Here is a 24,666-nt window from a genome sequence, read left to right as displayed (position 1 = left end):
GGCTGTGTGTGTGTCCCCCAGCAGGACAATGTGTCCCCTAACTGGGCTGTGTGTATGTCCCCCAGCAGGGCTGTGTCCCCTAACTGGGCTGTGTGTGTCCCCTAACTGGGCTGTGTATGTGTCCCCCAGCAGGACAATGTGTCCCCTAACCGGGCTGTGTGTGTGTCCCAGCCCAGGCTGCCCTCCGGAGCTGCTCCTCCTCTGTGTCTAATGTCTGGGGTGGGCAGGACCAGGGAAACCCTCAGCTCAGAAGTGAGCTTCACTGGAGTTCTGGGCCATTCCCATCTCTCAGCCCCTCGGAGGCCGGGGCACTCACAGCAGGTTCACACTCCACAACCCAACCCAACGTTTGGAGCGCCACTAGAAGTGAAGTGTGACAGTCCCGTTTTCCTCTAGCACCAGCTTGGCTTTTGGTGGGTTCACTGCACGTGCCTCATGCAGTAATGATGCACTTTACTTATGCTGGGGGGAACGTTTTAGATATATAGCCTTTTTTTTAAAGAATTTCGTAAAAAATAGAACTTTTCTCTCTAATACTGTACAGTTTTCTTCAGAAGAGCAAAGAGAATTGTAAACTGTGGGTATGACACCAGATTAGGAGTGCTATTTGCTTTCTCAGCACAACAGTTTGAACAATTGTGTTGGGAAAAGCACTACAAAATGTATTTGAAAAACAAATTTTTAATTAACGTGACTGTTTCTAAAACCACTGCTGCCAGTACTCGTATGACTGCAAACCTGTTTCTGGAACTGCCAATCCAAGAGTGTCTGCAGGGCTGTAAAGCAGTTTCTTACTTAAACAAACCGAATGCATCCAAAGAATAATTTCAGAATATAAACATTAAACACTTTGGTTAACTGTTAAACTTACTTCAGTAATTTTTAAAAAGCAACTAGTTAATAAGTTAGTCTGCAGACTCTTAGTCTTTGCTTTTTCCAACAGACCTGGACAAAAAGCAGGGTCAGTGAACTCTGCCTCCCTCACAGGCAAGTGCTCTGCGATCCTCAGACAGAAATGTGATTGAAGTGCCAAGTGTAATCTGTGTTCGTGATGGCCACTGAACACTGCTTTGCTTGTTCTCTTTCCTAACAGTGACTACTGCTGGCAAGCACCTAGGCCATGGTTTTCATTAAAATATTTGTTTTCCAATACATTTTTTCTTTTTTAAGTTGAGTGAATGTTATTTCGCATTTAACAGTCATTTTACAGTGGTGCTGGGAGTCAAATGCTAATGATTTCTTCTAAATTTTAACTGAAACACTTAAAATGGCAAAATTAGCTCAACTGATGATTGTATATTAATTTGCATCAGGATAGTGGTACTAGGTTTGCTGAAAGGTGTTCCTAAATCGGGATTTGTATATAATGCAATCTGCTTAGGTTCAACTGCCATTTTCTTCCTTTGGTTTTTGGAAAAATCTATCTTTCTTCCCCCATGAAAGGTGGCTTGTTGCAGCTGGCTATTTTTCACAAGCCAGCTTAATTTTTCTTGGAAACTGGCCCATGTTCTTTGAACAATAGGCACATACCTCGAGTAGGGACCCTAATACCGCTCCCAGCAACGTCAATTAAAGGCTGCTGGTAATTTCTATAGGAGCAAATGTTTTAGATGCACACAATCTAGAGACCAGAGTGCACATTATTAAAGGAAGAGCTGTTTTAACACCCTTGCCAGTTCAGAGAAACCACGTACTAATGTTGACAAAGATGGAGGCAGAATAGGGCCCCAAGTATCTGAAGGCTGCCAAGAAAATACCCAGACTGTCTTCTGTTAAACCCCAAACTGTCAATCAAATTTCACAGACTGTAGATGTTTCTAATTTGCTAAATTACAAATACATTTTCAAGTTCTACCAGGCAGAAATTTTAGCAGTAACTGGGGAGAGGATGGAAGGTTTCAGCCTCCCTTTCACTTTTATCCCAATCATGCAGCCTTGTCAAAGTCTTTAAGTGACTCATCTGAAAGCCATCTTTTTAACGTTGTAGAAGGAAATTGTGGCAATGGAAACATGATGACTTCATATGCAAGCTTTGACACACAAGAGAACGCCATGACCTAATGCTTCAAAGTTTCTAACCTTGCTTTGTACAATACACTTTTCATGTTGCTGCATTTCATCAAATTCATGGAGGTAGTTATATGTGTAAAAAAAATTACCATAAAAGTAACATGTTGTATTATAATAATACATATTAAGTGTGCAAAATGCCGACAGATTTGTGTTGACCCTTTACAGTTGAACACAACACAGATTCAACCTAATCTAACTCTGTAAACCTTTAAATTGATACATTAGAAGAATGATAGATAAGCAACCACATAATACAAGGCTATGATTTCATCAAAGGATTAGGGTGACATAAAGCACTCAAGCTCCACTCTCGTGGTTTTGTTACCAGAACCTCAAGATGGAATTTTCTTATTTTCCATTGTTGATTTTAAAAGGAAAAAAAAAATCAAGATTAGAACGTTTCTATTTGAAACTTCTGTTTACATTCCATATTCCAAGAGTCACATTAATATTGGTACAATGCCATGTCAACATTAATATGACATTTATGTTGTCTGCTGGTCTCTGGGAACTTTAGGAAATCACATACTATACAGTTTATAGGTATGTACTATCACATTTTGTTGGAATTATGTCTTCTGTACAACCAGCTGCCTGCACAAATTCTGATTAGCTTATGACAAACAATTATTTCCCCAAAGGTGAAACCTGTTTCTGCTCTCCACATTTTAATACTGCCATTAGTACTTCAGATCATCGCTGTAAATTTTTCTACCATTTCGACATTTTAATTTACTGAATTGATACATACTACTGATGTCAGAGCTCATCTCAGACACAAAATCACAGTCAGCCACTGCATAGTATAGACAATTCCCCACAAACCCTGTGATTCTACAGTTGGCATGGAGTGAGCACGGCTGGAGTCACACATCCAATAATCAGATGCCTCATGCAAAGCGTTTTATGGTAATTAGAGCACATCTTGGAAGGTATGATAAGGCAGAAGGCTAAAGGCCAAGTGACTCTGATAACCAACCAAAAGCACAATTATTTCCTTTATGTGCACTGAAAGGTCTTATTGCTCCTATGAAATGGAAATTATACACTGAAATCAATGGAAACAGAGCTGTGCATTGACTGGGTATTGTCACAGAACTGGAAACTGATTGTGTCCAGAATTAGAGAGCTGTTTTCTAAGTCAATGGACTCTATCCCATGGTGTACATAAGGCTGAATCGTCAGTAAAGACTTCTGATGACACTAGAGAACGTAAGTGAAGCTCAAATGACTTTGTATACAGAGTAATAAATGTCCCCAGAACCTGATGAGAATACTGGCTTTTTATCTGTACAGTTGGGTTTCACACTTGTGCACTACAAGAGCTAGACAGGGCAAACGTCCCTTTGCTATGGAACAATTTGGGCTGTTGCACATTTCAGTATCATGTTCTTCCACCAATTTTGTCTGTTCTGATGAAATAAGTCCGTTTGTTGAACTACCAGTTTGCATGAGTAACAGAGCAGAATGTGACCCTATATTTAAAATCACTCTTGGAGTTTAACTATCTGTAAAATTTACTCTGCAGTAATTAGCACAGTACTAATTACATTGGAGTAACAGTTTAGGGAGAGTTAACTAGGATGTACCATGCCTGCAGGACCCAGATTTCTACTGCAAACCAAGTGGACACATTGAATTTCTAGAAACCAGACATGTCCATAAAATGCTAAATTGCAAATAACATCCACTGAATAAAAAGGCCAGAAGTTTATAATTCTCTAAATTTTGTTCTCTGATAATCATTATACTGTATGCTATTTTTAATAGCCTAATTTAGGCACTCTATTTAATAAGCTACATAAAATAGATTTATGTCCTTCCACTAGAAAGAAATCAATTCTTCAGGCCATACTTGTCATTTATATCATAAAGGATATTTTTGTTCCAAGAAATTAGTTATCCTGATTCCTATATTAATGGCAAGTTGCAATACCAGAAGTGACACAAGAATTAGATTATCTTTTGAAAATAAGTGAATTATACTGAAGACATTTAATATATTTTGTGTCACTCCACATTGTGGCTCCATCACAGTTCCATCTTTCCCTTCCCTCCCCACTCCCCCCTCTATGCAAAGGCCCACCTCCTCACTGGTGACTATGGAAGGTCAAGTAGCAAGTGTCATTAAGGAAACATCTCTCCTATTTTTGAAACAAAAGGAGGAGCCGCCTTCCTTCTCACCCTAGAGACCTCCATACCTAGAAAAAAAGCAAATCAAAGCAAACCCCAAATCTCCTTTTACTTGCTCAAGCAGGTATTTGTAAAATTGTGTCACAAGAACGCACAGTGAAAATGACTGGTTAGTGTTAATAATTCGCACATAGAGCTGAGGTCAGGACTGGTCATGTTTGGCATTGTTTTTCCTCACGGTGATCCTGGCTGGTTACTTTCAGCAGTGGCTCAGTTTTCGAAGAAAAAAATGGTGAACTCTGCAGCAGAGTTTAGCCTCTGACCAGGGGCATCACACATCTGTGGCATTTTTTTAAATGAAGTTGGCAACTGCATGGACATTGAAAATGCAGATTACACTTACAGTGTCTAGACTTTCATATATGTGCTCAGTTACAATTAAGTGAAGCAAAAAGTGTACATATTATCCCTACTGCTATTCTGTCGCTACAGAGCCCCAAATGTGAAAAGCAATACCTTGAAATAAAGACTTCTTTGTCGCCCCTAGTCTACGTAGCAGCACAGTTGAAGTGAACACTAAAACTGCGGTCGAGATGCTCGTTTTGTTTTTCCCCAAAGCTGTAAACATCAGTCCCAGTGCGGTAAACTTGGCTGTGTGGGATGAGACAGAGGGTGTGCGGCAGGCTGACTATCAGACACTAGTGACAGAGGCTTGCAGGCAGTTACCAGGTTTCTGCAGTTTCTCAGCATCGCCCGTGGCCGGGTCAGCAGCGGCTCTGAAGCTGAAGGTGGGGCCGCCGTGCGCGGGGCTCAGCGCCGGGTTCTGCCGCCGGCTGCTCTCCACAATGCTCGAGGTGTTGGAGGCCAGGCTCTCCCGGGTGCTGCAAGGGAACAGAAACACATGGACACACTCCTCCGGGACACGCCTATGGATCCTCCCCGCAGACAGGAGAGAACAGAGCGGTTTATAATGGGCGTCCTGTGTTTGTGCGTAACGCCGCGTCAATGGATCAGCTCACTTTGACAGTGCACACATGTTCCCCCAAAACACATCCCAGAGGTGCCCAGCATCAGCACACCACAACACAGGTCTGGCACTAAGCACAACTGGAACCGTCACACCAACTGTAAGCTGAAGCAGCATCAAGCATCTGGATTTATCACTCAAGGAAATAGCTTCCACCTCGCACTTGGAATGTGCTAGTTTTCTTTCCTCACTGGTGCAGTTTTGCACAAAGTAGCTTCATCAAATCAGCTCTGTGACTAGGCAGAGTTAGGACAGCAATCACATAACACAGCATCCTCTGTTGTCTCCTCTTCTACCTCTGTTTTTGTATGCAAAATATTAAATAAAAGTTTTACCTTAAACCCACGATGCTTCTAAATGCAACACTTCAATTTTGCTTTGCAGCTGAGATGATTGCAACTTACCAACACAATGAGACAACTGCCTGGTCTGTGATCTTGCCCTGGACAACAACTAGTGCTGCTATTCATTCAGAAAATGGGCAGTGTTCCCCTCGTTCTAACATATCATTTAACCACAAGAGTGACAGGACACTGAACACTTTGAAAGATTAAGCCTTTTAATGATACATCTGATTATGAGTACACAGAAGCTTGTATTTTAGTCTACAGCTTTTAAGAAGCTCAGCTGTGACATGCTAAGGCTACTTCTATCAGTACTACTGGTTTTGTTGTCTTTATACTATTAAATAATTTTTGATCTCTAAATAATGTGTGCCTGTTCAGGAAAAGATTTGCTTTCAGACATCCCTGTGGCCCCCTGGTCATGTATCCTTCACCTGCACCCTACTCCTTTGTAAAATGACATCCCCACTTGCTATGGAGAGGTTCACAGAATACATTCAGAGGACTCAATGCAGTTACTAAATAAGCACTACAAACAAGGACACTGATGTCAAAAGTCTCACAGTTAGCTCAAAGTCAGCCTAAATTGACGTGCTGCTGAAAGGGGCAGCTCTTGCCTGCCTTGTGTGGACCTGACCCTGCCACGTGTTTCTGCTTCCCTGACTGAGCCTCGCAGGCAGTCAGACAGATCAGGGACCACTCTCAGCTAAATACTAGCCCTAAGAAAAAAATATTAGTGCTAGCATCCAGAGAAGGGCAGGAATGTACAGCTTTAGATGTGGCAGGGGAGAAATGTGTCAGTGCATGGCACAGGAGAACGAAAAAACACTTTTCCTAGTCATAGGGCAGATTTAAATAATCTTAAACTGACTGAGTCTGGAAAATCAATGAGGCTTTTAGGAAAACTCTCATAGATTTTTTAAACTGGTCAAAACGGATGCTACTGATATTCTTCTGCAATGATTGTTTTACTGTCCATTGCTCCCAAGAGCTATGATGGGGGACACACATAGTAAATTATTCCTGTGAGCTGCAATGACATATGGTGCACTTCTCTTGCTCATTTTCTTATCCCTCTCCCTCTGTTCTTTAATGAAAATAGATGCAAATCTTAGTTTTCAGAGATGATTAGTATTGTACCATTCTTTATGGGACCACCAATGCCAGACCTTCAGATAAGCTCAATCCTGCTATTACACACTGACCATTACCATGTGTATACACAAAAACCTGCACTGAAAATCATGCATGCAGAGTAATGCCAAGATTAGCTTTCTTTAGGTGACAAAGGAGCAACAAAGGAGCCCTAAAAATAAAGGAATAAAATTAATCTTGACAGCTAACATTTACCATATATAACTTGCATAAAAGCAATGCACAAAATATTATGAGGCTTTTTTTCCCAATGGTGATCAATATGTTCACACATTTTGCATACAAATACTTTGGAAGTAAAATGACCATTGCAAATCTCTTTAACTGCAGCCATTTCTTTCTAATTTTTTTTACTGTCCTTTTTGCAATTTATCAGACTTTAAAAATATTTTTTTTCTTTTACAGTGTGAAATTGGTAATATTGATTCCCTAAATAATGTTGCATACTTCAGTTTGAATGAAAAGATACCACCCCACCTCAGGAAGCAGAATTTCATCATCAGCTGAGGCTAGAAGATTACACCTGAGGAACATCACCATGTGCCTGACCTGTCCTTACACTCCTCCCATGGCATCTGCTGCAGGGCACTGTCACACCTAGCTGAACCTCACCAGATGGATCCTGCATGGCTACTTCATATCTCCTGGAAAAGGGCTGTGGAGTACATTTTTTATTATAAGGTGAGATAATAATAACCACATGGTACTTTTAGGGCTGAATTCATCCTCAGCTCAATTTATTTTCTGAGACTTATACCAAGAAGTGACCCAAACTCAGCAAAATCATCAAATTTCATCATTTTGATGCAAAGCTCATGAAAAAGCTTTGAAATATCCAGACTATAGGCCAGTCTCACAAAACAAAATACCCAACAGAACGTTTTGGTTAGGGTTTTTAAAGCTTACTTTATGTGGCCTTGCCAAAAAATAGTATTTGTTAATAAGTAAACAGTAAAATAAAAAAATAATTTAAAAAGAGGATGTGTGGAACAGAAACAATTGAAAGTTGCTCATCTGTTTCCCTTTTGATTTAAACAGTGGTATAGCAGCACTAAATCCAGTATGCTCACCACATCCTGTTCTTGCTAGCTAAGTTTAACATAAAGAGAAATGTTAGCTTTTGTGTAAATAATTAGGGAAGAAAATATCTACCATTGCATTAGTCAGGAACAAAAATCTGATATTCAGCTGGCACACAACACAGCAGTCCAAGAACTGATTTTTAATGCAGTCAGTATTCTACCCTGGAGGTGACTCTCGTGCCCTGCTGGACTCTTCATGCTGAGCAAGAAGCAAACACCACAACACACTCCCCCACAAACACTGACTGCAAGTACAGCACCTCAGCCACTGCAGGAGATCACACTTAAAAAGGGAAAGTGCCAACAGTTTATTACAACAGTTCCATGTGAGAACAGTGTCCGGCATCTGCAGAACAGTCAATAACATAAATTCAAACCCTTCTCAAGCTTCTTTTTAAGAGTGGACTCAGTGTTAGTGGTGTGATTTATTCTAATTATTTTTCTGGTTTTTTACTCAGAAAAACTAGACATTCACTAGAAGCCTGCTCTAGTTCCATACATCACTGCAAGCTGCATCAGGCTCCCTGATTTCAGTTTTGTCATTAACATAAGTGGGAGCAACCACCAAATCCAAAGGAATTTCTTCCAGAGTGACAGGACTTCACTGAAAATGAAATTTAGTCCTGTGCAGAAACAGGAAATATTTCACGTGCCTTTCTGAGAGCCTTTGCCATAGATGTAAAGAAATATATACTTCAGAGGAACAAGAACACCATTTACAGGGGAAAATAAAAAAGTGACAAAAAACCAAACAAACCTCCCCTTTTTCACATAATACAAAATCAGTCTTGGAGGTTTTATTTTTAAACACAGCCAATAAATAATTTAAGCTTAAGTAGGCCACTCCAAGAGAACTACTACTGTAAATTATCTCTGTGTTCTCAGAGTCATTGTTCTGAACTCCAGTAAGTAGCTATGCAGGCCAAGCAAAAATGGTCATGCTCCATTCCACCAAGGAGCTAGGACTGCCAAAGGTCAGACAGACAAAGAAGGCACCTGGTGTAAAGGATTCTTAACCTGGAAATGAACTTGTGAAACCTCCAGGGCAGGGAATGCACCAAAAGCTCTCTCCTCCCTACATTTGTAAGATTTGTAGCATACTGAGACTTCCACGATGCCTGAAATCCCTGGAATAGTAATTACTGACCAGCAGCACATGCAAACATCTAGACTTTTCTCCCAAGTATCTTAGACAAGGCACCTCTCTGAAGTTCAAACATCCTGAGCAATTTTAACTTGTAGGGGGAATGGCTATTCCAGTCTCACCAGTTTGGAATGGTGACTAGATACACTTTCAAAATTTGTGAAGAAAACAAACAAGGAAGCCCAAACATAAACCAATGTAATTTGTTTTTCTTTTTGTCTGAGCAGAAGATTATGCCACCTGCTCATGCCTAGTCTTTCCATTAGTCTTGCTGATGGTATCTTAGAGGGAAAGGGAAGGGAGGAGTATGCAGGAGCTCATCCCTTTTATTCTAAAAGCAAACACAAGTTTAATACAGAAAAAAAAAAAAAAAGGATACAGGGAGGTTTTCAGCAAACAGAAAATGAACTAATACAGAGTCAGTGCCACAAATGGTCATCGGTTTCTTACTGTATGGTTGGAAAGCCACACATCTGAATAGAGGATTCCAGAGCTGTAGAAAAAACCAGTCTGAAAATGTGCAATTTTTTAATACAGCCCTACATTCTGTCACCAACATCCCACACCCATCGGGCCATCAATGGAACCCCCAGTGTGTAAAGCTGCAATGAAGGTGCCAGTCCTACCGTGGCGAGTTGAAGCCGCTGTCCACAGTGATGCTGCTGCTGTCCATGCTGTCCAGGCGGGCTGAGTGGGTGGCTCTCTGGTTGTTGCTGTTTTCTGTCTCCTTCGGTGTGAGAAGAGTAAGATTCTTCTCAAACTTTCGCTGTAGATCTCTTTCCTTTTCTCTCTCTAGGAGCCACTGCATCGTGCCAACATCATCCCTGTTCTTCTCTTCCTCAGCGTTTTTGTTGGTTCCCTCCTCTGAGTCATCATCATCAGACACGTTGTAGTAGTCAAAGGAGGCCTCCTGGTTCCCGGCTGGCTCCTGCTGCCTCTGAGAAACAGGCATGCCTTGAGTGACTGAGGTCACCATCGCTTGGTCAAGCTTCTCACACCTCACGGGCAATGTGTCACAGGGGCTCTTCTGATGGGGCTTCAGCAGAGGTGTGTTAGACTTATGATAACTATTCACAGAAAGAGTGTTGTGCAGAGGTTTAAAGAGCGTATCCTTGCTAAATATTTCTTTCCTTTTATCAAGGCTGCTTGATTCAGTGCTGTGGTGTTGAGCCAGCCTCCCGTTAGCAATCACCTCTGGAGTCTGGCTAGCAATCACTGAACCACTGCTTGTGCCCTTTGGAGACTCCTCCTTGTGCACCCCAGGCTCCCTAGCAATATGCTGAGACTGTCTTTCTGTGGGAGTAATTTTTTTTAGCCCATCTGGCCCCGTTAGGGTATCGTGATCCTCTTTATTCTTTCCCAGTGGGGATGGAGCAGTAAGCACAGTCTCACTGGATGTGTTGCACTGAAAATAGTCATCAACTGCAGATTTTGTTGTGCAGGAGTTGAGCTCACTATACGGTGGCAAATTCTCTGTAGGCTTGCCTTGTTCCAATAGGCTACAGGAACTGGGGGTTTCTACACTGCCACCAGCCATTTCAGGGATGCAAGTCTCTTTGTAGCTTGCGGATGAAATCAGAGCCCTTTGATGACTGAGTGACTGGGATGGCCTTAAGGTACTATCATCAATGTACGTCTGGCTAGTTGTTTGGTCATCTGGGCTGCAGCCTTCACCTAGATCTTCAGGCGTGCCTAAAGTAGCTGAGCCCAGAGGTCCCTTGGAGTTATCCATGGATCTAGACCTTTCTTTAGCCTTACTGGACCGCTCATTCCTGGATCTTCTATCCTGTGTATGGCTGTGGCTCCGATGGACCTTGGAGTGGGAGCTTCCCCTGGAAGGTTCGGGGAAAGGCATTTCAGTTCTTCTCTTGGCCAGTTCACCAGACACATCCCACTCTGGTGTCATGGGAAAGTGAGATTCAATCATGTTAGGACTGCTGTGCATTATATAATTATCTCCCTTGTGTTCTATTATAAAACAGCCTTCCCGTGGGGACCGAGTCAAGGGATCATAGAACTCGTACTCCCTTTCAGCAGGAATATCCAAATGAGAGCCATCTGATGGGTCTCCTTTGGACACCCGGGTCTTGCTGTGCGACCTCGACTTCCCATGAGACTTTCTGTGATTCCTGCTCTTTTTACTTCGTCCACTGTGGTGAGCTGAAGACCCTGCTTTGCTTCGTTGAGCTTTTTCTTCTTCAAGTTTCTTCATTAGTGCAGTGTGCCTCATGACATTTTCCACAGTCAAGTCTGGGTTAATGCGCCTAATAATCTCCATTTCTACCTCTCTAGGTATAGTGGTAGGGGTGTCCTCATCCCTTAGAGGCCACTCCTCTGGAGGAAACTGCGCAGAGAAATTTGCCAACTGTTTGGTCTTATCCTTCTTAAAACTTAATCGGAATAATTTGAGTCCAAATTTCTTAGACTGCTTTTCTACATCCTTAGGCTTTGTGAGCGTCTCTGATTTATACGAAAAATTGACAGTACTTTTACTTTTCTCAGTAGGTGGGACCTGACATAACGAAGGAGGACAGTACGAGTCTTTACAGTCTTTTGCTGATTTCCTCTGTAGGGTAGAGGCATGCATGCTGTGCATGTCTTCTCTGCAACAATGGCAGGAGTCGCAGTGGTTTTTGGGCAGTGGTCGGTCCCTGACACAACCCGAGGTGGAGGGAGTTATAGTTCCTTGCTGTGGAGAGGTACATTGAGACCTGTCAGGTATCCTCTCATCCAAATGGTACCATTTACTGTTAGTTCTTATGAGAGATGGCGTTATAAAGTAAGTCTGTGGGGTTACAATGAAATAACCATCCGGAGTTGGGTATATTTTCCTCTCCCGTACAAGCATATTCAAAGTATGTCGAAGGATTTCTGGACTGGGTGTTGGAACTCCTAGAAATAACAGTAAAAACATATCAGGAAGTGCATAAAACTGTGTAGGACTCTCTGGTTCCCCCCTCCCCAACAAAAAGCTGGTTTTTCCAATGTGCAATATTGGAATATGCTGAGTAAACAACTCCAGTAAAGTATTTTGTTTGGCATTCTCTTCTCTGTTTATTTTTCCACTTATCTCCTATACTTCAGACATATCAATTATTAATTAAATAGTAGGGCATTAATGAAAAGCTAAAAAAAAAAAAACAACTCAAGAGAACTTCTTCTAGTCATTTTCAATGTGCAGGTGACCTTAAGCTACAAGATCTTAAGCTACAGTGACCTTAAGCTACTGAAAATCAGAATCAAGGGAAATATTCTACTTCTATTCTTCTTCCAACAAAGTATTTACATCCAAATTCACCAGAACTATGCTTATAATGCCTTGTCACATATAAAGCAGTAGTTATTTGTTACTTTGGATGGCTAAGCTGCTTTTCCCACAGAATACTACACAGAAGAAACAAAAAAGAGCAGTTCCTCAAACCGTCCCTTTATCACAAACCTGATTTAACTGATTTGCTCTCCCATTAAAATATGTTTCAACTACATCAGCTGCTCCTGAGCAGAGACATCCTGAACGATACAGTTCATCTTGCCCAGGAAGTCTTTTCCATTAGGCTGGAAGTTACAGACTCAGGTCCCAAACATTTGCTTCCCCGAGTTCCTTGTCTTTAGGTGAGATGCGAGGGACACTACACCTGACCTGAGTGCATGTATGGCATATTGAGAGGGACAAGGAGGACTACCCTGCATCAGTGGCACATGGTAGACCAGGCATTGTGAGCCAGACCCTTCCCATCACCAGTTCACTGCTGGACTCACTGCTGCTTGACCAAGTCTTCAATAGTTTATGAGATAAAACACTAAGTCACATGTTGTGTACAGGAGTAAGTTCCATCTAGAGCTAAGGAAAAAAGTACTTTAGTTCACAAACTAGTTTTTTAAAGTCTGTTTATGTTGAATAAAAATTGAAAATACTTCCATGTTATCAGTGGAAAAAGCTATCATGAATAAATACATTTTGTTTAACTAAAATGCGTTTTAATTCTGAGTACTAGTCTGGTTTACATTTTTAGAACTAGAGATTTTTTTTCCAAAGGTTTGGATGGTCTATTTTAAACAGAAAAAGTTATTATAATTTATTCTGAGTCTTAGTTTTAAACAAAAGTAATTTAGAGAAAAAAAATCAGAGAGCAACTTAAGTTGGAAGAGAACTCATTAACTCATCTGGTCAGCACCTCTACTCAAATCTTGGCCAATTTAGATGAGGTTGGTCAGGGCCTTGTCAAGTCAAACTCTGTCTTAAAAAATTTCAATGCATGTAAAAACATTTCAGTGAAGCATGTGCTTTTTACAAAAACACTTCATGGAGAAATCTCAGCTGGGGTACCTGCAACAAACACAGGAGCACACAGTGTCTGGTCACCAACTCTTCTCCAACACATCAAAGGTTGGAGCCTGCAAGCTCACTGATCTCCTTGTGACAGCAGCACCCATTAAAAGCAACAAGGAAAAAGAGAATTCGTACTAATTTCTTCACTCATCCTCTTTGTTGCAACTGGGTTGGGGGCAACACATTCTTATGTCTGACTTGGAGTGTTGTTTGAACTTAGTGACATTACCATACTACTCATATCCATAACTAAAACCTTAAAATGAAAACAGCAAAGGATTAGGAACAACACGGCCATAAGTGAAAGCAGTTACAGCACAGAAGGCACCAGGGAGAAGTACATAGAGGCATGTGCTGGTTTTGGCTGGGGTAGAGTTAATAAAGCTCATGCACAGTCCATAGAGCTGAAATATTGGGGTCACTTTGGATGCAGGAAGAGAGAGGCCACAAGGGGATATATTTTGAGAGCATAAATGAGAACAAATATTAGGAAAAAACATGGAGAATCAGGAGCTTGCATTTTCTCCCCTTTTCATGCAGATGTCCACAATTTCTGCAATAACCTGAGCAAGAGTAACAAAGGCCCCCAGAATTTTTAGATGAGTTAACATGCAAGAAACAGTTAGAGGTGGGAAAAGCTGAAATCCAGAGAGCTGGGGGAAAGAAAAGGACTATTTGTCCCTAGCCCAGAATTCTGAATCTCTCTGGACTGAAGTAAACAATATGTGAGCTTCCTCTGGATGATGAGGCAAAGCAGGCTGTCCTCTGCACGAGCTTTTGACAGCACACAGGAACACGAGGAGTGGTTTCAATCCTGTAACAAGCAGTCATCCACCTCTTCATCCCTGCAATGGAGCTGCTGTGTCTGCTTGGGAAACACCACCCCTCTGAGGTTATGACTCACACCACAAGACCTGGATGACTACAGAACTCAAGCTCATTCCTTTCTCCATCCCATGCTGACTGTGCACTGCAGGGTCCACCCATGGGCCAGCTCAGGTGCACCTGCCAAAGCCAGCCTCTCTTCCCTCCTCTACGTGAACAACCTGCCCCATCCATTGCACTTTTCAGAAGCTTACAAGTTAAGACTTCAACACATCCTTACCTTTGTGAGAACCCAGCTCTTCATCCTTATTTTACTAAAGAGACTTCTCTTAACATATTGTTTCAAAAACGTTACAAGACAAATAAAAGTATGAAAGTATTTCTCCTGGGAGCTTAGAGAAAAGTTAGGGGAAGAGACTGAAATGGATGTACTGATGTTTTACAGCAATTTAGGCAAAAATGCACTGCAAATACATGGTAAAAATAATAATCTGTATTTTTCACCCAGTAAACCATAAGGACTACAATATGCTGGATGAGTCTCTAAACACTGGATGCACAGTAGTTACATTAATTGAGTAACTCCTGAGAATGGAGAATGTGCAGATAAACACCACAGAAAAAAAGGAGCACGCCGACAATCAATGATGCTGTGAAGTAAATAGTGTCAGCCTCGTCTCTGGAGCTGAAGCCTATCACTTTTATCACTCCCAGCACAGTCCATGCTGTGGCTCACTAAGCCAGCAGTGATGGCAGCAGATGCAGATCTGGGAAGCTCAGCACTGTCAGCTAAGGGTTTTCTTACAAGCTCTTTTAGGTACTTACAGAAGCAGAAACAGACCCAAACTCAGCTTAGGCTTTCCTGCATGGCAGACAGGAGCAATGACATTAAAAAAAGGAACAATGGGATCCAGAGTGAATACAGATTTCTTTGCTTTCTCAGGACTTTCCTCTTTAAAGCAATCTGCCCACATATTGTCTATACACAATCTACCCCCCTGCATTCAAAGGTCTCATTCTGGTCTCCCTTCCTCCATTAAACAGGAACAAGGGAAAAAACCCCAGTGGCTTACACATTCTAGCAAATAAAATATTGCATGACAGCAGTGGTGTTATTTAAGAGTATGTAGTGGTTTAATAATTCAAAAGCAGAAACTGTCTGGACACTGAATCATCAGACATGTACATTTTCTGTATCTCAAGAGAGTCTCCTATGCTATCCACTGAGCTTCCAGACAGAAGATTATGTCTTGTTTGCTGCTCACAAAGAACACTGACCTAGAGTGAACTCAGTTAATGTAAGACACTTCTTTTAAGTGCTACACATATAATTCATATATTTAAAGACTGAAGTTCTAAAGGTGATTGTCAGAGGAATTTGTCAGCTTTCAGAAAACTGCTTGCTTCAAAAGCAACTTAGGCCAATACACAAGTATTTTTTTCACTGAAATTTTGAATGTCTTAAAATTATTTAGAGATGTAAGAGGACAAAATTGGGGAGGAAAAAAAAGACAAATATCCTTATTAAAGGCAGCACAGACTAAGGATTGATGTTGTCTTCGTCCAGGTTCATCCAGATAAGAGGGTCTGGTGGCCAAACACAGAACAGGGGTCACATTCTTAGCTCTTTAGACTGGATTTCAAAGATTTACATTTAATGTGTGGGATTTAAATCACGGTCAATAAATTACAAAGTAGGGCTGTACAAACATCTCATTGTTTAATTCTAAGTTAGAATAATGGAAGCACGTGCAGAAGCTGCCCTCTTGCTTTTTGAAAAACCCAACAAATAACAAAAACCACAAATAAGATATGCATTATCAATAGAAACTTTTTGAATAAAATAAATTCATGAAAAATACATCTGAAGTAGTACTTAAATGGTGTTAAATCTGCTAAAATGATTTTCTCCTGAGCTGATGGTAAGGCTTAACAAGGGATAAAAGAAATACTCTGATTGGCTCATGAAATACTAGTTAAAGATGTGGAGTGGTTGCTATGTGATGTTATAAATAATTAGCATACCTTATTTCAGATAGAGCCATGGCCCAGATTTATCCTGCACAATGGCTCAGCAAACTAGAGGGCTAGACAGCAACTGTAAAACCCTGCACTGAGGAAAAAGGTTTATTATTCTTAGGCACTTTTGAGAATAGCATCTGGGGTCTTAGGAAATTTATCTCCCCCATGAAAGGCAGAGCAGCATCTGTTCATTACAGCACAAACAATACAGGCAGACAAGTGCTGCTGCAGGAAGAGATCTGGAGAGGTTATGTGATAACAACAGACACATCTACAGTGTAAGGCTCTTCTCTCCCTCACAGCATCAGCGCCTACTTAGGAAAAATAAACCACCCCAACAGGAGAGGACATCACATACTGTACAATAGCCACAAAGAATACAAGGGCTCAAAAGGCTACAGATAATTGATTACAGGAGTTTGGGCAGAAAAGTGAAAAGTGCCAGCACACAAAGTTCTGTTTATTGGAAAGGGGAAAAGTTTTGGATCATCATCTCATACACTGAAAGAACGTGTATGCCTCCTATGTTAAATATGTCATGGTTGTGAGAGAAAGGCATGTCTCTAGAGAAGGGGAGAAATTGGTGAACAAAGGGTGGATTTTTTCTCTTCAAATAACTTTCTCTACATTTTGGGAAGTGAGGTTCTCCTTTTTGTTTTTTTTTAAATCCAAATCTCAGACTTGAGAAATTCACATGTTAATGGCTAGTGGAAAAAAAAAAAAAAGGCAGCAAGAGACTATGTGCTAACTTGCCTCAGGCTTCGTCTGAGCAACGTCTACAAAATAATCCAGCCAGTTGAATTATTTTTCATGTTTGGTTCTGTCTAACAAGAATAGCACAACACACCAAGTGAACTGATAATCACTCTCCCAGGAAACTCAAGGGATGTCACCAATAAATTATCATTTCCACCACACAACAATGTTTATATAAAAATATTGGCAGAATAATTGAAAAAAATACTTGTAATCTATGAAATTCTTCTAGTACATAGCATACATTGAAAAGATAAATTGGGAAAAAAAAATCATCAAAATGAATTAAAATAATAACAACTGAGAACTTTGCCTTCTTTGCATTCTAACCCTTACAATTTTTACCACTATTTTCAAAATCAGCCTTATAACACAAAACTACAAATCAGGAGAGAAAGCCAATATTTACAAAATATGCTTGCAGCAGTATTTTTTTGAAGTGCAATTATTAAATGTCAGACAGAATTGTCTATTCCAAACACAGTTCTCAATTGAGAATTATATTTTAAATTCTCAGAACTCAGTATCAGTTACAGCAAAAGACATGTAAATTCCAAGGTTTTAAGTAACTCTTGCTCTAAAATGTAAGCAAAAATATTCCAGACACCAAAACATGGCTCTGCTTAGGCTGCCTAGAGGAGACAGACACATCACTAGTTCTCCTACTGAGGCAGTTTTAATTAGCTACTTTTTGCATCTATAAAATAGGTACAGTGGAGAAGTTTCCCCATTACTTCAGTGAAGTGTAAACTCAGATGCAGAATAGGTTAACATCCTGCCCAGGATCCCACAAAGCACAAATGAGAAAGTTCTGCTTTCTTGAGCAGTAAACCTCAGCCCAGTGCTTTAGTGCCTCAAGGTGAAATGTCTCTACAAGGTGCATTTCCCATCTTTCACCCAATCCAGATACAGATGGCAAGGAGAGAAGCAGCGTGCTCAAGATTACATTGCTGTTATAGGGTTCCCTTTTTGTGATGTTACAGCATCTTTCATCCAAGACAATTTCCATTTAGCATTGATAAATATCAAATGCTGCCAAGATTACCTTCTGAACAGTACACCAGCATCTGTGAACACTGCAAGTGTAACTATGGCTCTCAAAAACTTTTCGTTTACTCGTGGAGAGAGATGGTTTTTTTGTTTGTTTTTCAAGCAAGGGCAGCACAGGAGCAAAAGCCAGAACTGTGTCCAAGTTCCAGAGAACTCCTAGAAAGCAGACTGACACAGTCCTTTCACTTTAAACACAACCTCCCCTGAAGCAGGCACTTTGTTTTACTTTTGTTTTACTGGACTCTGTTTGCATCAGGCCACACACTGAGAGCCTGCTCTGGGTGAAGGAGGAAATGCAGCTGCGTGGGAAACCTGCTCCTTGGAGGGAGGTCTCTGCACAGACCTCCAGGAGGTCACCTCTTTGGAGACTGGACAATGACACCTGAACTGGTTGGATGATCTCAACAGAACTCTTGTGAGTGAGCTAGAACTGGCTTGAAAGCCACAAGGTGAAATGAGTTGGCTCTGGCTATGACACATCATGCTTTGCTCTCCATAGCTACTACAGGGGCCCTGTACTCCTTTGGCTATGATGATAAAAAAGGTTATTTTGTGAAAAAAATCACAAACAAGCTATTTCTGATACTGTCTGAAAAAAGAAACAAGCCAGTATTTTGTTGTTTAGTACCCCAAATACTTTTTACTTACATAAAGTCAGGAATTTGCCCTTCAAAATGCATTTCACACGAACAGTCTATCAAAGAGAACTCAACTCTCTTTATGTTTAAGAATAAAGGAAAAGCTCCAAGGTTAGAACCCTAATGTCTCCTTTTACTTCTAGAAGGTCAGGATTAGTCAATATTCCATGCAGAAGGTACTGAGGACCCTTCAGCTGCCCTTTACAGACACGTGCTCACCTGACTGAGGAGGGCTTACCTGGGAAGCAGGTGGTCAGGTGCTCCATTAGTGCTTCTTGGGTGACTTGTTTTCGGGCAGAGTTCATTGCTGAGATGGCCAGGCAAAGGATTTCCCCAAGTGGAATAAACTGGGACTGAGTGATGGGAGACATGCTGATGGGTGACACATCACCTGTAAAAAGACAAAAGATGTGCAATGAAGCATTTTGTTCAAAAATCTGCTCATAGGACAAAGAGGCGGAGATACAGCTGGTGAAAATTCAGGGATCTCTAGGTTTTGTACTGAGCTGGGGATAAACTCTTACAATGGAGAACCATCCATCATCTTAGTTCAAATCTTAAGACACAGACTCAGAAAAATGCCAATAAATTGGCACTCATGGTTGCAAAACCTCCTGCTTAACATCTTACTAGGCAACTGCACAAACAAAATAGTTGCATATATTTCTGTGGACACAAAAGGGGAAATTTCATTCCCCTTTCAAAGTATAGATCACCCACTATCCATCTGATACAGTATTTTTTATTAGTAGTAACAAAGATCTAGAAAAAGTTGCTAAGCTAATGAGTAACATTTTAACTCAACTGATAAAGCACAGAACACTCTTTAGAGGCCCAAAAGCATCAAAACACCTTAAGACTGATAATCTGAATAAATCTCTCCTGGATCTACATCTCAAATGTCTTTGTACAAGCTACGGATTTTTTAGAAGAGAAGTTTTAATGGTTTCAGGATGGCCTGAAAATTAATTTTGTCATAACTTTTCTCATGTTGTCTTAAAAACTATTCATTAACCTATTGTTTTAAAAAAAATCATTAGAAGATCTTAAAGTTATGGGAGAAAATACAATTTGATAATACTAGCATGACTACACATATACAAGTACATTTTAACATGCTTTATCCAAGAACATAAATGTTTGATTCTGCTCTGTAAGTCTCCTTAAAGTGATAACAGCTCCCCAGTGATCTCAAAGAGAGGAAAGCAACAAGCTAAAATATTTTCTTCACCAGTGGAAAAGAAGTAATAAAGAGTAACAGACAGAACAAAGGGTGCTTAAATATGAAGCCTATTCTGGCCACAGGTCAGTCAATAGCCAGGGATTAAGTTCTACCTAAAAGGCTTTGAAATGTCAGGAAAATCACCCTATTTCTGCTCTCACAGAGCAACACCTTGTAATCAAATAATGAATCAAATTACTGGAAATTAATTCAAATTTTCGTTCTCAATTCAGAAGATCTAATATTTGCTCTATTAATTCTATATTCTTATTATGTCTACTAAACAAGAGCAGCAGCTTCTAGAATTGATTATCAAAATGTATTTACTCTGGTATTATACTCAGCCCTTCGAAGGGAAAAAATTGCTGAGAGTAGTGAACTGCAAAACTGTCTCAGTGAGACTTATGAGCAATATTTTTCAATCACAAGCTCTACAATCTGCTCTACAACAGCGATACACATTACCCAAGACACAAGAATGATTTAAAACTACCCATTTGTGCTATGTTATCTCCTGATTGCTTTTACTTCATCAGGCCTAACCAGATCAATGCTGCATTCCCTCCTCAGCACAGCAGCATTCCTCCAGCTTCAACACAGTGAAGCCCAAGATCCTCTTCATTCTTATCTCACCACAGGATTATGACCTTAAAATATAACAACCTCTGGACATTTTTTACTCAAATACACTTAAAAGTTTCTGCCACATGCATTACAGACAACGGCAAAGAAGATGACACACAGCTTACAGGGAATACACTCCATATGACTAGGGAGAAACACTATTTGTTTCCTCATCATTGAATGCAGATAAAGAACATCAGTTTTATATTACTATTTACTAATAATTATATCTGCTGTCAGTTTAAACTCGTTCACAGACAAGTCTTTGCAATCAGTCAGATACATAAGTTTACCAACTTTGGTCACCAGTCAACATGCACTTTGTATATGGGATCAGTTTCTTTAATGATTGCTTTCGTGTCTAAGAAGCATCAGAAGTAAGGTAAGAATTATGCAGATTCAGCTAAGTAATTTGAGAAATTACTGTCTTTAACACACAGATTATGTGTCATGGGTATCCTTGTGAGAAGCACTAAATTGAGCTCAGTGCAATGTCAGACAGACATTGGCATATATTGGCCACAGTTGAGGTTTAATCTTACCAGGTTCATTGGACACTGAAATGGGGTCTCTGGTGTCCTGGTTTTGCCTGGGGTAGAGTGGCTTTAAGGGCATGCAGGTAAAGCAGCAACTCCTTAACTGTTTTACCTGTCTCACCAAAGACCTGGCCATTTCTTAGAGCAGAGCAGCCCGGCAGGAGGACCCCTGTGCCTGTCCCCAGCCATGCACCCTCACTGCCACCTGCACAGTGCCCAGCCGGGAAAACGGGGAGGAGGAGCTCTTTCTTTCCCTGGCATGGGAATTATCCATCCACAGCTAACCAGAAGGACACTTTGGATGTAAAGAATGGGCCTTAATGCTGTAACCAGCCTCCTGAAGTGGGAAAGGGACTCACAGAGTTTTATACCCAAAGCTTTGCTCTGCATCCTTGTAGCTACCCCCAGAGGGATGCTTGGACAAGAACTGAGAAACCAACTGCTCTGCTCCTGCCCAGGAGCAGCCCAAACCTCTCCCTTGGCTGCCAGGAGCCTGCAGAGATCCACCTTTGAGATCACTTCCACTCGGGACTTGTTAACTCAGAACTGGCTAAGTACAAGCTAAGAAATAATAACATTTGCCTGATTTTAGTAACTTTGCACAATTCTTCCTTTTCAAGTAGGCCTTCAGTATGGAATTGCTTCCCAGGTTAGTGAGCAGAAAACATTCAGTCTGTGCTGAATCTGACCCCTGCCAGCAGGACTCCTGTCCCCAGGAACAAGCCAGGAATCTCCACTGAAATCCTAACTACACTTCACATAACTCCTCAAGATGGAACACTCAGCATTGGTTCCTTCATGTTAACACAATTTCCAGCACAGAACCTTATAGTTAGGATACCAGGGTAACACACATCCTGCTTGCAAATATTTGGGAGCTTGACAACCATTTAATTAACTACAGAGATTACTATAACTGCCCATAAAATCATAATTTAAATGGCTTTAAGTGAAATAGAAGTGTTTAACCAATATTGGTTTATGTGAGGCCTTTCTGGTTTGTTAGGGAATATTGTGAGTTAAGCCTTACTCTTTCCCACTGAGTGCTCTGCAGCCTTCTCCCTTTCACAAGCACACTGTGGTTTCACCCCTGTGACAGAGGAGCTCCAGGGCTCCTTGTCCAGAACTGTCTGCTGGAGACAGTGACTAGCTTCTGCTTAAAAAAGGCTAGTACATATTTTGAGCAGACCTAGTGACAGAAAGCCAAACTCCCCTTCCTCAGGGAAGCTCTAATTTGCCAGAGTTTATCTTGACTGTCCTGTGGCTCTGGGAAATCACACGCACTCTGTGGTTATAGTTTAGTCAACAAACTTCTTTGATGCACAGTAACAGCAAATACCTCCCATCTACCAGATAATATAATACATTAACATCAATTACACACATAAATACTGCTAGGCCATTGAACAGAAGGTTTACTACAACTTCTTCAGGAAAGATCTGCTCAAAAAAAGAAAAAAGCAACTATGTTTTCCCTAATTTTTCTGAAGACCACATCACTTACATAAAACATCCAGCATATGGCTCCTGTTAGCTCTGACTGCTGCATGTCTCAAGCAGCTTTCTTCTGAAATCAAATTACTAGCCTCAACTTTCATATGTTTGTGTTCCCAATTAACTGAAAACTGGAGCTCAGAGAGCAGTTTTCACCAGCTGACTGTATGTTTTGTTTAAATATGAGATATATACATATATATATATATAGCTTCAGCTCTGTTTCTGCAATGTCTTTCCAAACCTCTCTCTAAATAATTTTTTTAAAAAAAGTTTTCTAGACTTCTTGTATTAAGTGACATTCAATTTTAAAGAATGCCTAAGCACATAAGAAACAATGAACAGGAACTGTACTCATTTCTGCCTTGGGGATTTGTATCACTAGCCTGGGGGGAAAATTATTTTTATTACTTTGAACAAAAGATTATATAGCACATAAAATAAACACTTAGCTCTTACACTGCACTTTTCTTCAGTGGTTTTCAAACACTCTGAAAAACTGGGAACCATAATTATCCTTAACATCCCGATGAGAAAATGTCAGTCTAACACAGGTGTGAATAGAAATTCCCATATCCTGAAGCCACAGCACCCAGAACTTTTCCTGTGCCAGTGGATCTAGTGGGTCTGTTCTCTGCAGGTCTGGGTAACACCATCTGGGGAGAAAAGGAGGCAGACTACACTCTGCACCATGTATCAGCAATTAGACTATCAACTACATACCAATGACAGAATTTTTATTAGTGATTCTACTGCTGGGAAAAATGACCTGGAAGTCAAACTCTTTGTCTCATGAACTTTGTAAAAGGATTACTTGAAAAATCTCCTCTTGACTTACAAATGGAAGTAATTCAGTACAACCTTTGTGAATGAATTAAAGAAATTACAGTGCAAAAATCATACTATATTAAAATTTATACACCCTATTTCTCTGAATTAGGGAGAAGACCATCTGATTTACACTCTGTATCCTGTAAAGTACAGGAAGTCAAAGCCCAGTTTCACTTCTTCAGACTCTCAACACCTTTTTAATCTTTTGTTTCTTATGGCTCAAGACAATCTTTAAACATCATTTTTAGCCCGGGTTCCACAGAAAACGAGGCCTGCACAATCACAACTGTGTGTTTGTATGTGTTAGGGAGCTTGAGCCTCATTAGACAAGAGGAGTGCTTCTAAAACCACTGTTTGCTACAGGTGACATCTACACAGAGCTTCAGGCACAGCAACCTCCCACTAGATAGGACAGAATCCAGTCCAAAAACACCTGTCAAGGGAAATCTGACTTCACTACTTTTGCTGCTTACAAAATGACATTATTAACCAGAAAACATCAAGCTGGAGCACAGTAACTTCACAGCATCTCGTGATTATTGTAGTGGTTGCAAGAGAAATCCCCTACAAAATTTTTCTTGCCAGCAGCTTGTTTTGATCAACAGTTGTCTATGATTTCACCCTGGGAAGAACTACAAAAAAGGTCATTTTTAAACAAAACTGATTGTAATGGGCAAAGGAGGGCCTAGAATATAATCATTTTATCCCAATAATACTGATAGCAAAATGTCTCTTCTACAAAAAGTACACTTTCAGATTTACTAGATGAAGTAAAGAAGTAGATGCTGAAGAAATTACATGTCTGGCCTGGGTTGTGCAATTCCCCCTTTTTGCCCCCAGCCCCACTTGACTGAATCATGCTAATTAAAGAACACTTACACAGATGTAGCAAACCTACTGTGATGTGAATTCCCAACAAGGATATACAATTGCCATTTTAAGTTAGACATTCCCACTTGATTGAAAAAAAAAGAGGGAAAAGGAAAAATATGCAGATTTCTTGGGTATAAACCAGACTACTATGAAATACATTGAATCTGCACTAGCACACTAAGACAGAAAAGACCACATTTCCCTGGCAAAATCAGAAACAAAGAAAATTATAAAAAACGTTGCTTGTGCTGTTTCCAGACATAGCCTATATCCTCCTTTTAAGCCACATTTCCTGGAGTATTTTATGAAAAAAGCTGCAGGTTGTGTTTACTGGACAGCTACACACATAAGAGGAACTGACAGCAACAATAAAAAATACATTAAAGACTTTTCCATTTATTCCTATTTAAGAGCAGCTTAAACAAAGGCTCAACAAATGCAGTAATGCATTCATTCACTAACCAACAAGTTTCTTGTGCACCACTGAAATGCACACCCACCAAAATA

The 24,666-nt window shown here is 40.5% G+C and overlaps 1 protein-coding gene across 1 annotated transcript in view; it reads right to left on the bottom strand.

Annotated features, from left to right (window-relative positions):
- Positions 1-24,666, bottom strand: part of STOX2 (storkhead box 2) — a 70,644-nt gene continuing 45,978 nt past the window's right edge. The window contains exons 2-4 of the mRNA XM_066316891.1: positions 18,818-18,970; positions 9,585-11,850; positions 1-5,087 (exon numbers count right to left, since the gene is read on the bottom strand). Coding sequence (XP_066172988.1) covers positions 4,898-5,087; positions 9,585-11,850; positions 18,818-18,970 — 2,609 coding nt within the window. The 3' untranslated portion in view covers positions 1-4,897. The remainder of the gene's footprint in view (positions 5,088-9,584; positions 11,851-18,817; positions 18,971-24,666) is intronic.

The sequence above is a fragment of the Sylvia atricapilla genome, chromosome 4 (genome assembly GCF_009819655.1).
Source record: "Sylvia atricapilla isolate bSylAtr1 chromosome 4, bSylAtr1.pri, whole genome shotgun sequence".
In the NCBI taxonomy this organism is placed as follows: domain Eukaryota; kingdom Metazoa; phylum Chordata; class Aves; order Passeriformes; family Sylviidae; genus Sylvia; species Sylvia atricapilla.
The sequence above is the reverse complement of the archived record's forward strand: the minus strand, read 5'-3'. Positions and strand labels throughout refer to the sequence as shown.